Source organism: Purpureocillium takamizusanense, chromosome 1 (genome assembly GCF_022605165.1).
Source record: "Purpureocillium takamizusanense chromosome 1, complete sequence".
Classification (NCBI taxonomy): domain Eukaryota; kingdom Fungi; phylum Ascomycota; class Sordariomycetes; order Hypocreales; family Ophiocordycipitaceae; genus Purpureocillium; species Purpureocillium takamizusanense.
This window is the reverse complement of record NC_063068.1, coordinates 748,754-766,414: the sequence shown is the minus strand read 5'-3', so window position 1 is coordinate 766,414 and position 17,661 is coordinate 748,754. Positions and strand designations below refer to the sequence as shown.

Here is a 17,661-nt window from a genome sequence, read left to right as displayed (position 1 = left end):
TAACGCTCGAGTGATGGATAAAATGTCATGAGATCATGCGCATGCGCGCTGCTCTGGAAGAGAGCCATGCTGCGGATGGGATAGGGTCGACGCCGTGACGACGACGACACCACGGGGACGTGGGCATCTAGTATCGGTGTCGCGTGGAGTAATCTGCCGAGAGGGTCAGTTTGAGGACGAACGGAAGGACGTGCATGGGTGAAGGGCGGATGAGAAAGAAGTCCACGAGTTGGGTGGAATGATGAGATGATGATCATGGGGGAAATACATACCCTTGGGACTGACGACGAGACCGCGACCCTTTTTGGCGCCGCGGTAGATGGTCTCAATGATGTCTATGAGCTCCTGCTTGTCCTCGAGGACCCAGTTGAGCTTGTTGTTGTTGCCGGTACCGAAGTCGCACATGATGTGCTTGTTGCGGAAGAAGAACATGATGGTGCAGGGGTCGTACAGCTCTGCGCGCGCGCCAAGGGGACGACAAAAATGTCAGCTTTGTTTGAGAGGAGGGGAGAGGAGAGGAGAGCAGAGGAAAGGAGAAGGAGAAGGAAAAGAGAAAGACGGGGGGGGGGGATCGGGGTCGGGTCTGTACGCACCGTACATGCTGTTAAAGTCGGGGACCTGGTCAATGTCGCAGACGTAGACGACGGCGAAGCTCTTGACCTTGTCGGCAATCTTGTAGAGCACCTCGTCCTGGCGCATGCAGTCGGGGTCCCAGTCGCGGCCGAAGCGGATGACGACGAGGCGCTCCTCCTCGCTGAGGATGGCCTGGTCGACGTGCCAGCCCGAGGCGAGGTGGGGGATGACGACGGAGCCCATGATGGCTTTTGGGTTGTGCCGGTTGAGTTGGGCGGGCGGGTTCGACTAGGTCGGTAGGTAGTAGGTTGGTCGGTCGCGGTGAGGGTGGCGTGCGCTGTGCCAGTCGCGAGGCGTGCGTGGGCTGGCTGGCTGGTCGGACGCGATGGGGTGAGGCGATGCGTCGGAGGCGGTGTGCAGCTGAATAGAGTGGTTGAGGTAGAGCGCGCGCGTGTGTGTGAGTGAGTCGGTGGGTTGCAATTTCAACGCGACGAAGGCGACGAAGAGTGAGGAACGAGGTTGAAGGTTGAGAAAGTTGAAGAAAGGCAGATAGTATGGCGGGGGGTGGGGCAGCGCAGTTTGGGTGAGTGTGTGAGTACGTACAAATTACGATGCTGGAGTGGCCTCGTAGGCAGCAAGACCCGCTTTGATGCATATCGCAAGGGCCGCTCCATGACACGCTCGCTCACTGGTAAACTTACACGACGATATCGCAGCAGACTCACGATCTCACACGGCGCACTCTCGCGCCCGAGGCATTCGCGCAGGCGCAACATGTTACGGAGATGCCGTAACATACCGCGCTACCTACGGAGGCAGCAGCAGCAGCAGCAGCAGCAGCAGCAGCCGTGCCGACCCATACTGCCATGCACAGCCCGCTTCTCGAGTCAGACAGGACACGACGGTCCACGCGATGAGTCGGGCGGGCCATCATCATCATCATCATCACCACCACCACCACCACCACCGTCGCAGAAAGGTGTCCCACAGCAGCAGCAGCAGCGGCAGACCAAGCTGATATACCCAGACGCGCCATCGCCGCACCACGCAGACCTCGCCAGCTTTCTCTCCTACGCGCGGCGCACCGGGCTCGATGACAAGTCCACCGTCTACGTCGGCACGCGCTACGAGTACGTCGCGGCGGCGGCTCTGCGCCGGTACGGCTTCTACCTGCGGCGCATCGGCGGGTCGTCGGACCGCGGCGTGGACCTGGTCGGCACGTGGACGTTGCCGTCTCCGCCACCGCGAAAGCAGCAGCAGCAGGAGCAGCAGCAGCAGCAGTCGCCGCTGCGTGTGCTCGTCCAGTGCAAGGCCGGGAGGGGGCACAAGGTCGGCCCCCAGCACGTGCGCGAGCTCGAGGGCGCCTTTGTCGGGGCGCCGGCCGGATGGAGGCGCGGCGGCGTGCTGGGCGTGCTGGCGACGGAGCGGCCGGCGACCAAGGGCGTGCGGGACGCGCTGGGGAGGAGCCGCTGGCCGCTGGCGTACGTGTGCTGCTCCTCGGGCGAGGGCGTGGTGTCGCAGATGCTGTGGAATAGGGCCGCTGGGGAGCTCGGGCTGGAGGGCTACGCGGTCGTGCCGAGACGGGGGGTTGGCGGCGAGGAGAGCGCGCTTGTATTGATGTACGACGGCGCCGTCGTAGGGGACTTGTCCGTGGAGGGCTGAGTGAAGAGAATGAAGCTGCTCGGCTACTTGGCAGGGATCTTCACTTGTTCCGCGCTGTTTGCCATGGCTGGCAGTAATGACAATGTGATTGATGCGCCCGCGCCGCGGATGTGACTGACCTCTGGATGGATGTTGGACGCTATTGTGTGGCCTGCTATTCGACTTGGACATCATCAACTAAGCGCTAGGGCATGGTTACTCTGCCTACTAATATCAAGTTTTAATACCTTGTAGCATACCGCAGCGAGGAGTAGATATGCGTTGTCTCGATGCAAACGACGACGTGGCCGCCAAGCTGGCAGGCAGGATGCGCGTGTAGTTGGAGCTCATGTCTCGTTGCGGTATGGCGTCACTCACATGCCCGCCACATCAAGCTTCATCAGGCCAGCTACGTTCCCAGCAACCGTGACACACTCTTCACTTCAACGAGAGTCTTTTCGTCGCGACACGCATCGAGTCGCCGCCGCCGCCACCAGCTCACCATGATCACCGTAACGATTGTCGTGTTAGCCCCTCTCATCTTCCTCGCCTACAAGGGTGCCTCCCGGCTGCAGCGACTATGGCACCTCTTCCGCCTCATGGGCGCGAGCAACTTCAACGTGCCCATGCCCATCTCGCGGCTGGACGCCCTCGACGTCACATCCGTTGTGGCGCTCATGGCGGTCAAGTACGCGTACAGCCTGCTGGGCCTGCTGCCAAAGCCGCAGCCCGACGCCGACGGCGTGCACATGCTGCTCCCCGAGGTGACGGCCATGGCCAAGCTGCGCGTGACGAGCCGCGACGAGCGGCGCTTCGACGCCGCGACAGGCGAGGCCGGCAGGGACAGGTCCGGGCGGGCCAACCGCCTGCTGTTCCTGCCGGCGCTGGTGAACCCCATGATGGCCCTGCTGCTCGCGAACCGCCGCTGCCCCGTCCTGCCGTTTGGGTGCGTCAACACGCGCAACGCGTTTGAGCTGCGCGACCCGGGCGTGGGCCGCGACGCCGCCGACCTGACCGAGGACAACTGCGTGGTCATGGCGTACCTGGGCGGGCCGGAGCGGAGAGGCCGGCGCGTGAAGCGAGGCATGGAGTTTGACATACGCATCGTCGTCGTCAAGTTCAACAGCTGGGGCGGTGGCGACGCCATCATGGAGCAAGATATCACCATACTGGCCTACCTCCCCGCGGGTACAGAGCCGCGCTTCAGGCCAGCTGAGAGCACAACGAGCAGCAGCAGCAGCAGCAGCAGCAGCAGCAGTAGGGAGGAGCCACCGCCACGGGTCGCGTGGTCCGGCGCGGCTCGGAACAAGGTCCGCCTCGGGCTCCTGGCGCCGCGCGCGTGGGCGGCGGTGTGCAAAGACTACAACCCGATCCACATGTCGCGGCCCCTGGCGAGGCTGTTTGGGTTCCCGGGGACGATTGCGCACGGGAACCACGTGCTGGCCATGGCGATGCAGCAGCTCCTCTCGGCGTCGGACGCGGACGATGCGCGGTTCGACGACCAGAGGTGCAGGTTTATCTACTCGGAAGCGCCGTTCGTCCTCCGAGTGGCGTTCAAGCGGCCCATGGTCCTGCCTCTGGACTTGGACGTCGAGTATGGACAGGTCGAGGGGGGAGGCGGCCTTGGCCTGCGTGTTGTGGGCGGCGGCAGCGACGGCAGCGGCAAGGAATATCTCGCCGCGTGGGTGACTTGAGGATGAGAAGCTTGAGGAGGGACTACATGCGCTCGCAAAACTGACTAGGTTTATGAGTGGCGTCTGGGGATGGATGACTCGACGGTTTCTTGCGACCCAGCTATACTGTACGTGTGTGATGAGCGCGGCGTGGTGATGATGGGAATGGGTGTTTACCAGGACATGAATCGGCAGACATCTTCGTACATCATAGTCCAGTCGTCATTTCCCCAGCTCGCCCGGGGCGGGCAGCTCATCGACACCCCATCGCCGCCATGGCCCTGCCCAGTCCCTTGATGTGCTTGAAACCCGACGGTGGGCATCACATCTATCGGGGTTAGGAACTCGGCGACACACACACTTATACCAAATCCGACGGGTTTTCAACTAGACCGGCATGGGGTCAGCCCGGACAGAAGCGACGTGCCTGCCATTTGCGCGTTCGTCGTCTCTATCTGCACTTGCCGCCATCGCCTTGCTGGCAGGGTGTGCCGTGTCAAGAGTCCGTTTCAATATTTAGCATTGATCATCAGATGTCGCTTGACCCTGACAAACGTGCGGCGCACGCTGATTAAACACATTTCGCGGCGTAGCGTTGGATGCGTCCGGAGGCATCGCGATCCGCGAACATGCCATCAGCTCGTGCACTTACACAGTGACTTGTTGGTATATCCGGAAGCACGGGGCGCGCATCGCAACCACGCATCGCACCGATTTCGTCACCATTGACGGATCCATCCAGTCTCTCCTTCCCGCGCGCCGCGCGACCACAACCGGAGCCGCCCCAGCGCCCTGCCTCTTAGAGGACATGGATGCGCCGAAACCCAGCGACTTGTGGTCCTCGGCGGCAGCGCTATGCCTCACGCGGCAAAGCCGGCGCAACTTTAGTCATTTACCGCGCGCTACATCAAGCTCTCCTTCCTTGAACCTACTTCGACACGGCCCCCCCCCCCCTTTTCTAAGTTGTTAGACTCCATGGAATGAGGACACTTACAAATTGCGGAGTTTGGGTAGTTATGCCGTAGCATAACCCCGTCACAGCGTCGCATTCGTGGATTGCGCAACGGCTCTCGCGACGCGAAGTACGAGGACGGAGGAACTCATTGTGTCATCAGCCAGCGCAATTAATAATGCATTGGATACGACAGCTGGTTGAGCCCCCTCGTCATGCCCGTGCGCTCCAGACGCCTGGGTGACGCGACACCAGCGAGTGAGAGAGATCAGATCGGCGGAGAAGAAGTGGAGGAGCGTAGATGCGTGGGCGGTTTCAGCTTGCGTGACAAGATAGATCCTCGAGATGCTTTCGCTATAAATGCCTTGGGTTGTCTCTTAGAGTGAAGGCTTGGTTGGTTGCACACGGCTCCAGCAACTCGCCCATCATTACTTTGTACACTCAACAAGACATCCAAAAGTCGATAAAAAACTCCATTTGCCATCCAACCGCCTAAAGAGCTAAACACTCGCACAATCACAATGTCTGGACTGAAGCCCATCAAGGTCTGGACCTACGGTATGTCCGACCCCGTACATGTGAACCCCCCTCCCCTCTCCCAAGAATCCCATCTCATCCCTCCCCTTCTCCCGTCGCAGGCCAGGGTCCCAACCCCCTCAAGGTCCTCATCGCCCTCGAGGAGCTCAACATCCCCTACGAGTCCATCGCCATCGAGAACCCCAAGGCCGCGTCCTTCACCAAGATCAACCCCAACGGCCGCCTGCCCGCCATACAGGACCCCAACAACGGCGACCTGATCCTGTGGGAGTCGGGCGCCATCCTCGAGTACCTCGTCGAGAGCTACGACAAGGCGCACAAGCTCACCTCCACGGCCGGCCAGGACAAGTGGCTGCTGAAGCAGTACCTGCACTTCCAAATGTCCGGCCAGGGCCCCTACTTTGGCCAGGCCGTGTGGTTCCGCAAGTTCCACCCCGAGGACCTCCCCAGCGCCAAGAAGCGCTACGACGAGCAGGTGGTGCGCGTCTTTGGAGTGCTCGATGCCATTCTCGAGGGCAAGCAGTACCTCGTCGGCGACAAGTTGTGAGTTGGAACCCTTCCCCGCCACTGAGAATAACCGTTCTTTCTCTGCCTATCGAGTGTCTCTCGGTGGCCAGTCCCTTTTTCTCAGTTGCATGCTGCTGCCCCTTGCCACCACACACACGACGCCCTGACTGACACGCCGCCCTCCCCGCAGCACGTACGCCGACCTGGCTTTCATCCCTTGGGACTCTATCGCCCATGGCTTCCTCACCGACGTGTGGACCGAGCACGAGGTCGACAAGAAGTACCCCAACTTTGTCGCGTGGCACAAGCGCATCACGGAGCGCGACTCGGTCAAGAAGGTATACGGCTTGTAGAGCAAGTGCCTTGTATGACTAGGGTGGCGGGAGGGCGAGGAAAGAGGACGTGGATGCCCGCACTACCTTTTTCCTAGTGCGAGGCGGGATACATCATGTTTGAGTAGCATTGCATGCATGCTAGAAAAGAGAGACATTCGAAGCAACCATCAGAATAATGCGCTGTCCGCAAAAGGGCATGGGGGGAAAGTCCGTCAAGTTGTGTATGCCCGTCAAATCAGTCGTCCCAGACGGCGGCCTTGGCCCTTTCCGTGTCCTCCTGCCGGCGCCGCTCCTGCTCCTTGTCCTGCTCGCGCCGCTTGCGCTCCTGCTCCCGGACGGACCGCTGGTACGCCTTCTGCTCCTCCGTTTGCCGGGGCGCCTTGAGGCCCAGCCCCGCGGCGATCATGCGGCGGGCTACGGCGTCCGTCTTTTCAGGGCGGCGCGACGGGGGCAGGTCCCTCGCCGCCGAGGAGGAGGAGGACGACGGGGAGGGCCAGTCGGCGCCGCGGAAGGATGCGTCCCATTCAGGGACGGGGGCGTGCCGCGGGTCCATGGGGGTGGGCGGCGGCGGGGAGGGGACGCGGGCGCGGGATGTCAAAGGCGTCTCCGGCTCGTCGTTGAGGTCGCCGGCTGTGGTGTAGGAGGCGGTGGCTGTAGCTCCCGGAGGCGAGTCGTCATCGTCATCGTCGTCTTCGTCATCTTCCCATGAGTCGGCCACCTGGGGTTTCCGTTTGGACGCGGCGGGCATCTTCTTGGTGGCTTCTATATCGATGTTGAGCTTGGAGAGCGAGGACGCGACCTCGTCCTTGTCTCGTGACGAGGCCATGCTGCTTCGTAGGTAGGTGTCGCGGAGCCGACGCCGCGTGCAGATGTGATGCTTGATGTCTTCTGTTTCAATTTCAGGTTCAACGGAAGAGGGGAATTGTTCTCGCGGGCGAGCCTGGAGGGACTTGGCGTGTGAAAGGAAGGAACCGGTGGAGAGTGAGTTGAGCCGAGCTGAGTTGAGCCTGAGGTGTGCTGAGGTGGGAGACTTTTGAGTTTCAGTGGTCCTCTCAGCTCCCGTTACAATAGTGAATTTGAGTTCCATTCTCTGGGCAGGAGCCGGACTGGACGCCATAGACGTCCCTGGGCTGCTCCCTGGCCCTAGCGTCCAGCAGTGAGCGCCTGGCGAACAGCACCGCACGCCAGTGCCAGCGCCCGACAGCTATTGCGGAGGTCAACTCCAGTGGATGTGGACGGAGCTGGAGGCTCAGAGGATTGAGCGGCTGTACGAAGTACGAATTACGAAGTACCTAATCCTGAGGCGGCAGTTGGGGGCGCCATTTCCTACAACATCCTTCCCCGCTGGCCGTGCGACTGCTACATCCCTGTTCTCCAAAACAGGCAGTGCATGAAGTTACTCGAATCGCCACGATTTATATGCGGCAGCCTCGTCTGCAGCATCCTTACGCCAGCAGGTTAGTAGCTTCATGACCGTCGCTCCCAGCATACAGCGTGCTAGAAATGAAGTTATGCGCCAAACGAGGTGGCGTCCGCTGTTGCAGCTCCTCCACTCACTGTACCTCCCAGCCAACCGGAGATCAGCCGGCGGATGGAAGGTCCTGGTCGCCCCTACCTAACACTTGGGTTTTTTGGATGATGTCGTTGCCGGTGCCGCCTGGTTGAACCGTCCCATCATTTGTAAGGCGAGCCATCGCCATCCACATCTTTTTCCTCCATCATCGACCCTGAACGCCCACCGGCGATGCTCCCCATTGCCGCCACGACGCACCCCATTTCCCCGTCCTAATAGACCGCTACCATCAGGCAGCACCTCTTGCGCCTGCCTGTCCGGTCAAGGCGCATTCGTCGTGCTCTTCGGCCGAGCTTCGGCGCCCCGTCTCGCATCAGAGCAGAGAGCCCGAGCTCCGCCACCGGCAGCGTCTGGGGCTGCTCGCGACGACCGGTCATGATTCCGCGGTCCCGTGTCACCGGGCGCCTCCTGCTGGAGCGCTCGGCGGCGCAAGCCAGCAGGACGCTCCCCCGCACGGCGCCGAGGACGTGGGCTCTCGCGACCGCCTCCCGGAGCCGGCAACGTTGCGCCGGCCGACTACCGGCGCAAAGTCCCCGGCTGGCCGCCGCGGCCTTCTCCACGAGCGCGTGGTTGAGCAGAGACAAGGACAACAAAGACAAGCCAAGCGACTTCTTCGACTCGTCTATCGAGCCTGCGACCGAGCCGTTGTCCGAGGCGGAAGCCAAGGCGAACCTCGATAACAAGAAGAGGGATGCGGCGGAAAAGGCGAGCGCCGACTCCAAGAACTCGACTGCCGATTCTTCCACGTCACAAGCGACAGACGGAAAGGCTGCCGGAAGCTCAGCTGCCGGTGGCGCTGGGTCCGGCGACAACTCTGGCGGCGACGGCAAGCGTGGTCGCAAGTCGGCGGAGCGAGCTCTGCAAAAGCCCGTCGTCCCCGAGGTGTACCCGCAAGTTCTCGCCATCCCCATCGCCCGGAGACCGCTCTTCCCAGGCTTCTACAAAGCCATAACTATCAAGGATCCCGATGTCGCCACTGCCATCACCGAGTCCATCAAGCGCGGCCAGCCGTATGTGGGCGCCTTTCTATTCAAGGACGAGAATGAAGACGAAGACGTCATCCGCAACGTCGACGACGTGTACGACGTGGGTGTCTTTGCCCAGATCACAAGTGCCTTCCCGATACATGGCCAAGAGGGCGCCTTGACGGCGATTCTCTACCCTCACCGTCGAATTCGGCTCTCGAGCCTGCTGCCACCCGGTGGCAGCCAGGACGCTAAGAAAGCCGATGCCAAGCCTGAGCCCGATGTGCCTGAGCCCATATCACAAAAAGCGGCAGAGGAAGACGCCTCGCAAGAGAAGAAGGGAGACGTCGTGGCAAGCTTCGAGGAGGGTGCCGTCGAGAAGAAGCCTGACCAGGTCGCCGAAAAGTACGAGCCGACTTCGTTCCTCAAGCGGTACCCTGTCAGCCTAGTCAACGTTGAGAACCTCACCGACGAGCCCTACGACCCGAAGAGCCCCGTAATCCGCGCCGTCACCAACGAGATTGTCAATGTCTTCAAGGAGGTAGCCACGATGAACAACCTCTTCCGAGACCAGATTTCGACCTTTTCCATGAGCCAGTCCACCGGTAATGTCACTTCGGAACCCGGAAAACTCGCCGACTTCGCGGCTGCCGTGTCCTCTGGAGAGCAAAAGGAGCTACAGGAGGTTCTCTCGTGCATGAACGTGGAGGAGCGTATGCAAAAGGCCTTGATCGTCCTCAAGAAGGAGTTGATGAATGCCCAGCTGCAGTCCAAGATCACAAAGGACGTAGAGAACAAGATCAGCAAGAGGCAACGCGAGTATTGGCTCATGGAGCAGATGAAGGGCATTCGCCGCGAGCTTGGTCTCGAGTCAGACGGCAAGGACAAGCTCGTGGAAAAGTTCAAGGAAAAGGCCGGCAAGCTTGCCATGCCCGAGGCCGTTCGCAAAGTCTTCGATGAGGAGCTGAACAAGCTCGCCCACCTGGAGACTGCCGCTTCGGAATTCAATGTCACGAGGAATTACCTCGACTGGCTTACCCAGATTCCCTGGGGCCAGAGGAGCGCCGAGAATTTTGGCATTCCGAACGCCATGAAGGTCCTGGACGAGGATCACTACGGTCTGCAAGACGTCAAAGATCGGATCCTAGAGTTCATCGCCGTGGGCAAGCTGCGAGGAACCGTCGAGGGCAAGATCCTGTGCTTCGTCGGCCCCCCGGGCGTCGGAAAGACCAGTATCGGCAAGTCCATCGCCCGGGCGCTCAACCGACAGTACTATCGGTTCAGTGTTGGTGGCCTGACAGACGTTGCTGAGATCAAGGGCCACAGGCGGACATACGTTGGTGCGCTGCCTGGTCGCATCATCCAGGCGCTGAAGAAGTGCCAGACAGAGAATCCGCTGATCCTCATCGACGAGGTCGACAAGATTGGTCGCGGATACCAGGGCGATCCCTCATCGGCGCTCCTTGAGCTGTTGGACCCCGAGCAGAACAGCTCGTTCTTGGATCACTACATGGACGTTCCGGTCGACTTGTCCAAGGTCCTGTTCGTGTGCACGGCCAACATGACTGACACGATCCCCAGGCCCTTGCTGGATCGCATGGAGCTGATCACCCTCTCTGGCTATGTCGCGGACGAGAAGAAGGCCATCGCCAACAAGTACCTCGGGCCGGCGGCCAAGGAAGCTGCCGGTCTAAAGGACGCTGATGTACAACTGAACGACGAGGCTATTGAAGAGCTTATCAAGTCGTATTGCCGAGAGTCAGGTGTGCGAAATCTGAAGAAGCAGATAGAAAAGGTTTACCGGAAGTCGGCGCTTAAGATCGTGCAGGATCTTGGCGAGGAGGCCCTGCCAGAAGAGGAAGCCTTGACGGAGGAGGGTAAGGCTGCGAAGGAGGAAGGAGAGAAGAAGGCGGAAGCGGCGGCAGAGAGGGCTGCAGAAGAGCCCTTGGAAGAGGGCAAGGAGAAGAAGGCTGCCACGGAAGCCAGCGAAGCCGAGACGACAGAGACGCCCCGGACAGCACTTCACGTTCCGGATACGGTCCATATTGAGATCGGCAAGGACAACCTCACGGACTACATCGGGCCACCGGTGTTCACGTCAGACCGCCTCTACGAGGTCAGCCCGCCCGGTGTCTCCATGGGTCTCGCGTGGACCCAGATGGGTGGCGCCGCCATGTACATCGAGTCGATTCTGCAGGCTCCCTTACGGCCAAGCACCCGCCCGAGCCTGGAGATCACCGGCAACCTCAAGTCGGTGATGAAGGAGTCGACGACAATTGCCTACTCCTTCGCCAAGTCTTTCATGGTCAAGCAGTTCCCCGACAACCACTTCTTCAACAAGGCCAAGATGCATCTGCACGTACCGGATGGCGCCGTGTCCAAGGATGGTCCCTCAGCGGGTATCACGATGGCTACGTCTCTCTTGTCGCTTGCCCTAGATGTCCCAGTCAACCCAACTGTGGCCATGACGGGTGAGCTGACGCTTACCGGCAAGGTGCTCAGGATTGGTGGCTTGCGGGAAAAGACGGTGGCAGCGAGGAGGGCGGGTTGCAAGACGATCATCTTCCCAGCCGATAACATGTCGGACTGGCTGGAGTTGCCCAAGGTAGGTGACGAATCTCCATCACGTTCTGGGTGGCTTTTACTGACAAATGTGCGCAGAACATCAAGGAGGGCATCGAAGGCCACGCCGTCGGCTGGTACGGCGAAGTGTTCGACCTGGTCTTCCCCGAGCTCGACCGCGAGCAGGCCAGCAAGTGTAAGATTTGCGAGTGGGAGTCGCAGCAGGAGAAGGACAAGCACGAGCGGTCCGAGGACGACGAATAGACGACCGAGACTTAGACGGTGAGCCATGTAAAAACAAGATTCAAAGAGAAGACGCATGTGGGCGGCGCTGCCGGACTTGAAGCATTCTAGCCAGACCCGAAACCTGGGGCAGTAGGGAGTGCGGCATCCATGATATGGCGTTTTGTATGTGTGCGCATGCATGCATGTATGTATTACAGACATATGGAAGAAGACGAGCAAATATGCTTGGTGTTGAATAAACTACTCCCATCCTCCTTTCTTGGTGGCGATGGTGTTGGCGGCGTGAAGCCGACGAGAGTCGCGAAGCATACTGGTTTGGACTATTTGGCGACCGTCTCTATAAAGTTTTCCATATCTTTTACCCCCTTCGACAGCGTTATAACAAAAAGCAGTCGGCGATGTAGTTTTGTCTTTTCGCAACGCCCGCCCGACTCATGCCATTCATGCCACCTAACACCACCACCACCACCACGACGTCGACATGTGTAACCAAATGCCATCATCAGCTTGACGAGGAGGGGGGGCGCGGCACGGGACGACACGGCTGACTCGGCAAACTCTCGGCGTCTTGGACCGGGCGGGCGCGGAAACGGAACCTTGCCGAGAGTTGAGTTGCGAATTGCGGGACTTTGTGAACCGGCCGGGCTGTTTTTCGAAGGAGTGTTTCCCATGGAAGTTTTTTCTTTCGAGGTTGTTGCCCTGCCCCCCAGGGTTTTACTCTCTGGTTGCTTTGGGGGGGGGGGGGGGCTTACCAAAACCGTCATGGTCGGTACGTAGAATGCCAGTCGTGGGTGAGGGGACTGGACAGCACAGGTGCAGGGATGTGGCCAAGGCCCAAGAGTATCTATGGGGGGAGGTACACTCTTATTATCCGACTCATTGCTGTCGTGATCGTTTTACGCCATGTACGTTGGCTCTCCAGAACGAGAGCCATTCTGACCGAGTCTTCAATGCGAGTATGTGAAAATCTTGTCTTTCAAGATTGATGGTCTTTGCGCCCATGGGACGGCGTAGAGCGACGCCACCTTCGCCAAACCCCGTTGACATACTACTCGCAGACATCGTTAATAAGAACAGAAACAGAATTGCCCGGTGTAAGCGGATCAGACGGCATCGTAGGTGGATAATTTCCGTGATCTAGGAGTGGCAGTGCCGGCGGGTAAACGGTTGCGCACGCGGTCCACCGGCACTAGTTAGTAGCAGTAGTAGTTCGCACGCACGCAGTACTAACAAGAAGGATTCCACTCTATTATGACAGCGGTGGTGGTGGTGGTCGTCGTCGTCGTCGTCGTATCAATCGCATCTTATCAGATTGATCTGCCCCTGCGGTGAAGAGACATCATGCCTCGAGGTTTTTCTGGCAAACCATCCTACTTCTCGTCAACCCCTCGTCTCGCTCTTGTGTTGTTCTTATCCCATCACCTGAGTTGAGAAGCAACGGTGTTTCTCACACGTATTTCCATCATGGCGGTGCTGAAAGCACTTGACACGGCGAGGGCACGACCCATAGCCGATGTTGATGCCGAGCAGGAGACTCCCGCCCGAAATGACGAAGAGTTGAAACGACAAACATGTTCGTACAGCTTCCACTCCTTTTGCATTTCACAAAAAAATAAAGAAAGAAAGAAAGAACAGCTGTGCTTGTCCTACGGGCGTGCTGATGATATCAATCGCAAAGCCCGTCCGCCATCGACGGCAAGCGACGTCTTCTCCGCGGCCGGCGTGGCGGACGCAACCCTTGACGACCCGTCCGTGCCGTGCCTGACGCTGCGCATGTGGACCATCGGGCTGGCCTTTTGCCTCGTCGGCAGCGGTGTCAACACGCTCTACACGTTCCGCTTCCCGTCCGTCAGCCTGTCGCAGTCGGCGATCCAGTTCCTCGCGTACCCCCTGGGCAAGGCGTGGGAGTACGCCGTGCCGGACTGGGGCGTGACGCTCGCGGGCAGGCGATATGGCCTAAACCCGGGGCCGTTTAACCACAAGGTATTGCATACATGTACATACCATGATCCCCCCCCCTTCCCATATCCCGAGCTCATCGCTTGGCTGGAAGAGAGAGCTACATACAGAGTCCTGACGGGGTGGGCCGAGATGTGCGTGTGGGGGACGTAGGAAAATATCTTGATATACATGCTCGCGAACCTGAGCTTCCTGACGCGCCTGAGCGCCGACGTCTTGACCGAGCAGCGTGTCTTCTACGGCTACGAGGCGGGCTGGGGCTTCGAGCTGCTCATGACGCTCGCCACCATCCTGTTCGGCTTCGCGCTCGCCGGCCTCTCGCGGTCGCTCGTCGTCGAGCCGCCGGAGCTGCTCTGGCCGGGCGTGCTGGGCAACACGGCGCTCAACTCGGCGCTGCACGGGCCCGGACCTCCCAGCCAGCAGACTTCCTCCTCCTCCTCCTCCTTCTCCTCTTCTTCTTCCGAGTATGTTCGTCTCCTGCTGCCACTGGTTACTACCGATGCTACTTGTGTACTCAGAGTACCCCCCCTCCCCCTCTGAGTCGGTTAGCTGTGTGCTGATGGAGCATACCCCGTGTGTTGGTCACATACAGACGCGCGCGCAAGTCGTCGTCGGCCCGGTACAGGTTCTTCCTGTGGACGTTTGCCGCCGGCTTCTGCTGGTATTGGGTGCCCGACCTGCTCTTCCCCGCGCTGGGATACTTCACCTGGATATGTTGGATCGCGCCGCGCAACGCCATCGTCAACCAAGTCTTTGGCATGAAGAGCGGCATGGGGCTGCTCCCCCTCACCCTTGACTGCAAGTATAGATAAGACCCCGTCGTAGAGCTAGCTGCCCCTCCTCCTCCCCCTCCTCCTCCTCCTCGTCGATGAGAGCATATCTCGCTGACTGCTTGATCTTTTAATCACCCGGACTGAACAGGGAGCCAGATTGCGTACATTGGCTCGCCGCTCGTCGTCCCCACGTGGGCCATCCTCAACGTCCTCGCGTCCCTCGTCTTCTGGATATACATTGTCACGCCCGCGCTGTATTACTCCAACACGTGGCTGTCTGGCTACCTCCCGCTGCAGAGCAACGCCATCTTCGACCGGACGGCCAAGGTGTACAACGTGTCGAGGGTCGTCAACAAGGGCGACGGCTTCACCTTTGACCCGGCCAAGTACGAGGCGTACTCGGATGTACGCAACTTCCCCTCCCATTCCCCCGTTCCCTTCCCCTCCTCTCCCCCTTTTTGGCCCGTCCCATATCGCGGGGGAGAAAGCCGACGAAGATGCTCCTTCTTTGGCTAACATGGGCGGTCGGGGCAACAAGATTCGCCTCCCCGTGACGTACGCGCTCAACAAATTTGGCCTCGCCTTCGCGACGACGGCCTCGCTCGTCTCATGGACGCTACTTGAGAAGCGGCGCGAGATCGTCGCCGTGCTGCGCTCAGCCAGCCTCAGGTCCTTCTTTCGCCGCAACGCCGAGGCGCAAGGCGATAGTAGCAAGGTTATTCCAGGACGCACGCCGTACGCCGACGTTCCTCTGTGGTGGTACGGGGCAGCCGGCCTGCTCGCAGCGTTCCTGGCCGCCTTCGCCAGCGAATACTACCCGGTCCAGCTGCGGTGGTACGGCGCGCTGCTGTCCCTCGTCGTGTCCGCCGTCTTCTTCATCCCCGTGCGTACCCCCCTTCGCGACCTCGTATATAATCATATTCCCAAGCCCCCCTTTCTTCCCCACGCTGACGAGAAGCAACCCCCGCCCCATGTAGATCGCCTGGGTCTACGCAACCACAAACACAAAGATCGGGATAGAGCTCTTCTGCCGCATCATCGCCGGGTATATCTGGCAGGGCAAAGTCCTCGCCAACATATGGTTCTTCTCCCTCGGCTCCATCTCGGGCGTCAAGGGGCTGGCCTTTGCGCAGGACCTCAAGCTGGGGATATACTGCAACGTACCACTACCTACCACCCACACATCCTCCCCTTCCTCATAGACACAATTCTGCGGAATCCCCCCAGCCCATATGCATCTCGCTAACTCAAAGTTCAGATCCCTCCTCGGCAGCTGTTCCTCGTCCAGGCCGTGGGCCTCGTCGTCGGCTCCCTGGGGCAGGTCTCGGTCCTCAACTGGGCTCTCAACCACATCCCGCATATCTGCACCGCCTCGGCCCCCAACGGCTTCACCTGCCCCTTCTCGCGTACGCACTTCAACACGAGCACCGTCTGGGGCGCTCTAGGCCCCCGGCGCTTCTTCGCCCCCGGGGCGCCCTACCGCGCGCTGCTGTGGTTCTTCCTCGTAGGCTTCTCGCTCCCTGTTGCAGTGTATGCCCTGCGCCGCGCGTTCCCGCGACAGGGGAAATGGCTGCGCCGCGTGCACGTCCCGCTCTTCCTCGGCGGCCTGGGCTACATGCCGCCTGCTTCGGGCACAAACTACGGGAGCTGGGCGCTAATCGGCCTTGTGTTTGGGCTGCTGGTCAAGCGCTGCCACCAGGCATGGTGGAAAAGGTTCAACTTTGTGCTGAGTGCTTCATTGGACTGCTCGGTCGCCATTTCGGGCATTATTATATTCTTTGCTGTGGTCTACACCGGAGCGTCTCATAAGCTTTCATGGTGGGGGACAGAGGTATATCAGGTACGAGCACAACATCTTCCCTTCCCGGCCCAGTAGCGCTGATGCTGAGAAACGTGTCAGAATACATGCGACTGGAAAGGCTGCCCGTATTTGACTTTGGCAACCGGAGAAAGGATGGTTGAGTGATGCAGAACCGTACACGTTTAGGTTCGGCACGGCAACACGAGATATGCCCTTCTCCACCATCGCGCATGTTGACGCATGTAGCAGAGCTCGTCGGGGCTTTTGTCTCGCTCCGAACGTCTGTAGCTGGTTTTCTCGACCAAAAGTTTCAATTACCTTCGAGGTCATCGGTGGCATCGCTGTACGCAAGCAACGGGTTAACAGCATCCTGAATGGAAACAGACTGGGGCCGAAGGTGTCTATGCTCGAGTGTACCGCATCTCGTCTCGCCATATTGGCATCTGACTGCTGCCATCATCTGCAGCCAGGCACCTGGGCCTGTGTCCTCGACTCCCGTTGTCCGTGGCTGTCTTGCATATAGAAATGAACAAACATGAACATTAGTGATCATCGTACAACTGGAAGGGTGCTTGTACTAGGGTCGAGAGATGAACACTGACCGTCGACTTGGCCCTATAGCATCCGGAGCTACATGTAATTCTACAAAGGACGAGGTTGCTCTCGTGCCAGTCCTGGCAAGCCGGGCGAAGGAACCACGAGCCAGCGCTGCCAACCAAGTGGGACCGGGTTGCGGGGAACGGGGGCGCGGGACGAGCCTAGCTGGCCCGTACCGATGCCCGATTGAACGCGGTTCAATTGGAGATCCGTGGCCAATGCCTTACTTTCGGGTGATCAATGACGTTGGCCGAGGGTGGCCGCCCGAAGACGTGCGTGAAATATGCTGCGTGCTCCAGTCCGGCTGTTAAAATCCGCAAAACGGCCTCCGATCGGCCACACTGCGCGCCGCTTACGATGGGGGGCGGCAGCGCTCCGACTACTCTGCTGCTCTTGTCACGGCCCAACTGACGATGCCCAAGCCCCGGCAGTGGTCGCCAGCCTGCTCCCTTGGCTCGGCGGAGGATGCATCAATGGCCAGCCGCGGCGAGCTGCAGCCTCGCTGCTAACCCGAATCTTCCTATGCCTTGGGCCATGCACGCTACCCACCTAGCGTCGATGGCACTGTCTCTGGCCGTGTCTGTTGATGCAATTATGCCTGATCTACTGCTGGTCCGCCGTGGTGTGCGCGTGGGCGGGCTTGTGTGACGTGGTCGCCACGAGTGGGCCAGGCGCATGGCTCTAAGCGGGGAATTGCCGCCCACGCCTTGGGAAGGAGAGTGGACAACTGCAGTCGCCATCGCGCAGGCGCCGTCGTCATGGTGGGCGGAGGGAGGGATGCCGCGCTGATGGGTTTTGCCGGGACGCTGCGAGGCACCCAAGAAGTCGGGTCGGGTTACCTGATGCGCTGGCAAGGGTCCGCGCGGTGCCGCTGCTTGGGGACCGGGCCGTGGCCTGACGCTGGGGGCAATTATCTTATCATTCTTCGCGGGAAGAGACGGAACGGCGGGCGACGGGCGGCGGGGCG

The 17,661-nt window shown here is 60.0% G+C and overlaps 7 protein-coding genes across 8 annotated transcripts; 5 read left to right on the top strand and 2 right to left on the bottom strand.

The window, feature by feature from the left end:
• Window positions 1-127: 127 nt before the first annotated feature.
• Window positions 128-816, bottom strand: TXNL4A (Thioredoxin-like 4A; the record flags this gene model as incomplete). Its single annotated transcript, XM_047981041.1, has 3 exons — window positions 128-153; window positions 273-455; window positions 594-816. The coding sequence occupies 3 exons, from the start codon at window positions 814-816 to the stop codon at window positions 128-130; spliced, it is 432 nt and encodes a 143-aa protein (XP_047836999.1).
• Window positions 817-1,184: 368 nt separating this feature from the next.
• JDV02_000256 (uncharacterized protein) lies at window positions 1,185-2,324 on the top strand (the record flags this gene model as incomplete). Its single annotated transcript, XM_047981040.1, has 2 exons — window positions 1,185-1,200; window positions 1,601-2,324. 2 exons carry the CDS (start codon window positions 1,185-1,187, stop codon window positions 2,233-2,235), a joined length of 651 nt encoding a protein of 216 aa, XP_047836998.1. The 3' UTR covers window positions 2,236-2,324.
• Window positions 2,325-2,717: 393 nt separating this feature from the next.
• Window positions 2,718-4,447, top strand: JDV02_000255 (uncharacterized protein; the record flags this gene model as incomplete). The annotated part of the gene is made up of 1 exon (XM_047981039.1): window positions 2,718-4,447. One exon carries the CDS (start codon window positions 2,718-2,720, stop codon window positions 3,906-3,908), a length of 1,191 nt encoding a protein of 396 aa, XP_047836997.1. The 3' UTR covers window positions 3,909-4,447.
• Window positions 4,448-5,251: 804 nt separating this feature from the next.
• On the top strand, window positions 5,252-6,236 carry JDV02_000254 (Glutathione transferase; the record flags this gene model as incomplete). The annotated part of the gene is made up of 3 exons (XM_047981038.1): window positions 5,252-5,397; window positions 5,478-5,919; window positions 6,074-6,236. Exons 1-3 carry the CDS (start codon window positions 5,361-5,363, stop codon window positions 6,234-6,236), a joined length of 642 nt encoding a protein of 213 aa, XP_047836996.1. The 5' UTR covers window positions 5,252-5,360.
• A 217-nt stretch (window positions 6,237-6,453) lies between these two features.
• JDV02_000253 (uncharacterized protein) lies at window positions 6,454-7,335 on the bottom strand (the record flags this gene model as incomplete). Its single annotated transcript, XM_047981037.1, has 1 exon — window positions 6,454-7,335. The coding sequence occupies one exon, from the start codon at window positions 7,333-7,335 to the stop codon at window positions 6,454-6,456; it is 882 nt and encodes a 293-aa protein (XP_047836995.1).
• Window positions 7,336-7,873: 538 nt separating this feature from the next.
• On the top strand, window positions 7,874-11,829 carry PIM1 (Endopeptidase La). The gene is made up of 2 exons (XM_047981036.1): window positions 7,874-11,361; window positions 11,418-11,829. The coding sequence occupies exons 1-2, from the start codon at window positions 8,167-8,169 to the stop codon at window positions 11,580-11,582; spliced, it is 3,360 nt and encodes a 1,119-aa protein (XP_047836994.1). The 5' UTR covers window positions 7,874-8,166; the 3' UTR covers window positions 11,583-11,829.
• Window positions 11,830-13,028: 1,199 nt separating this feature from the next.
• JDV02_000251 (uncharacterized protein) lies at window positions 13,029-16,628 on the top strand (the record flags this gene model as incomplete). Of its 2 annotated transcripts, XM_047981034.1 has the most annotated exons (9): window positions 13,029-13,137; window positions 13,243-13,547; window positions 13,677-13,987; window positions 14,116-14,321; window positions 14,445-14,701; window positions 14,835-15,179; window positions 15,274-15,456; window positions 15,555-16,136; window positions 16,197-16,628. In XM_047981034.1, 9 exons carry the CDS (start codon window positions 13,029-13,031, stop codon window positions 16,260-16,262), a joined length of 2,364 nt encoding a protein of 787 aa, XP_047836992.1. In that variant the 3' UTR covers window positions 16,263-16,628. The 2 variants fall into 2 exon arrangements, with proteins under 2 accessions (XP_047836992.1, XP_047836993.1); XM_047981035.1 differs by having other exon boundaries at window positions 15,274-16,136.
• Window positions 16,629-17,661: the final 1,033 nt, after the last annotated feature.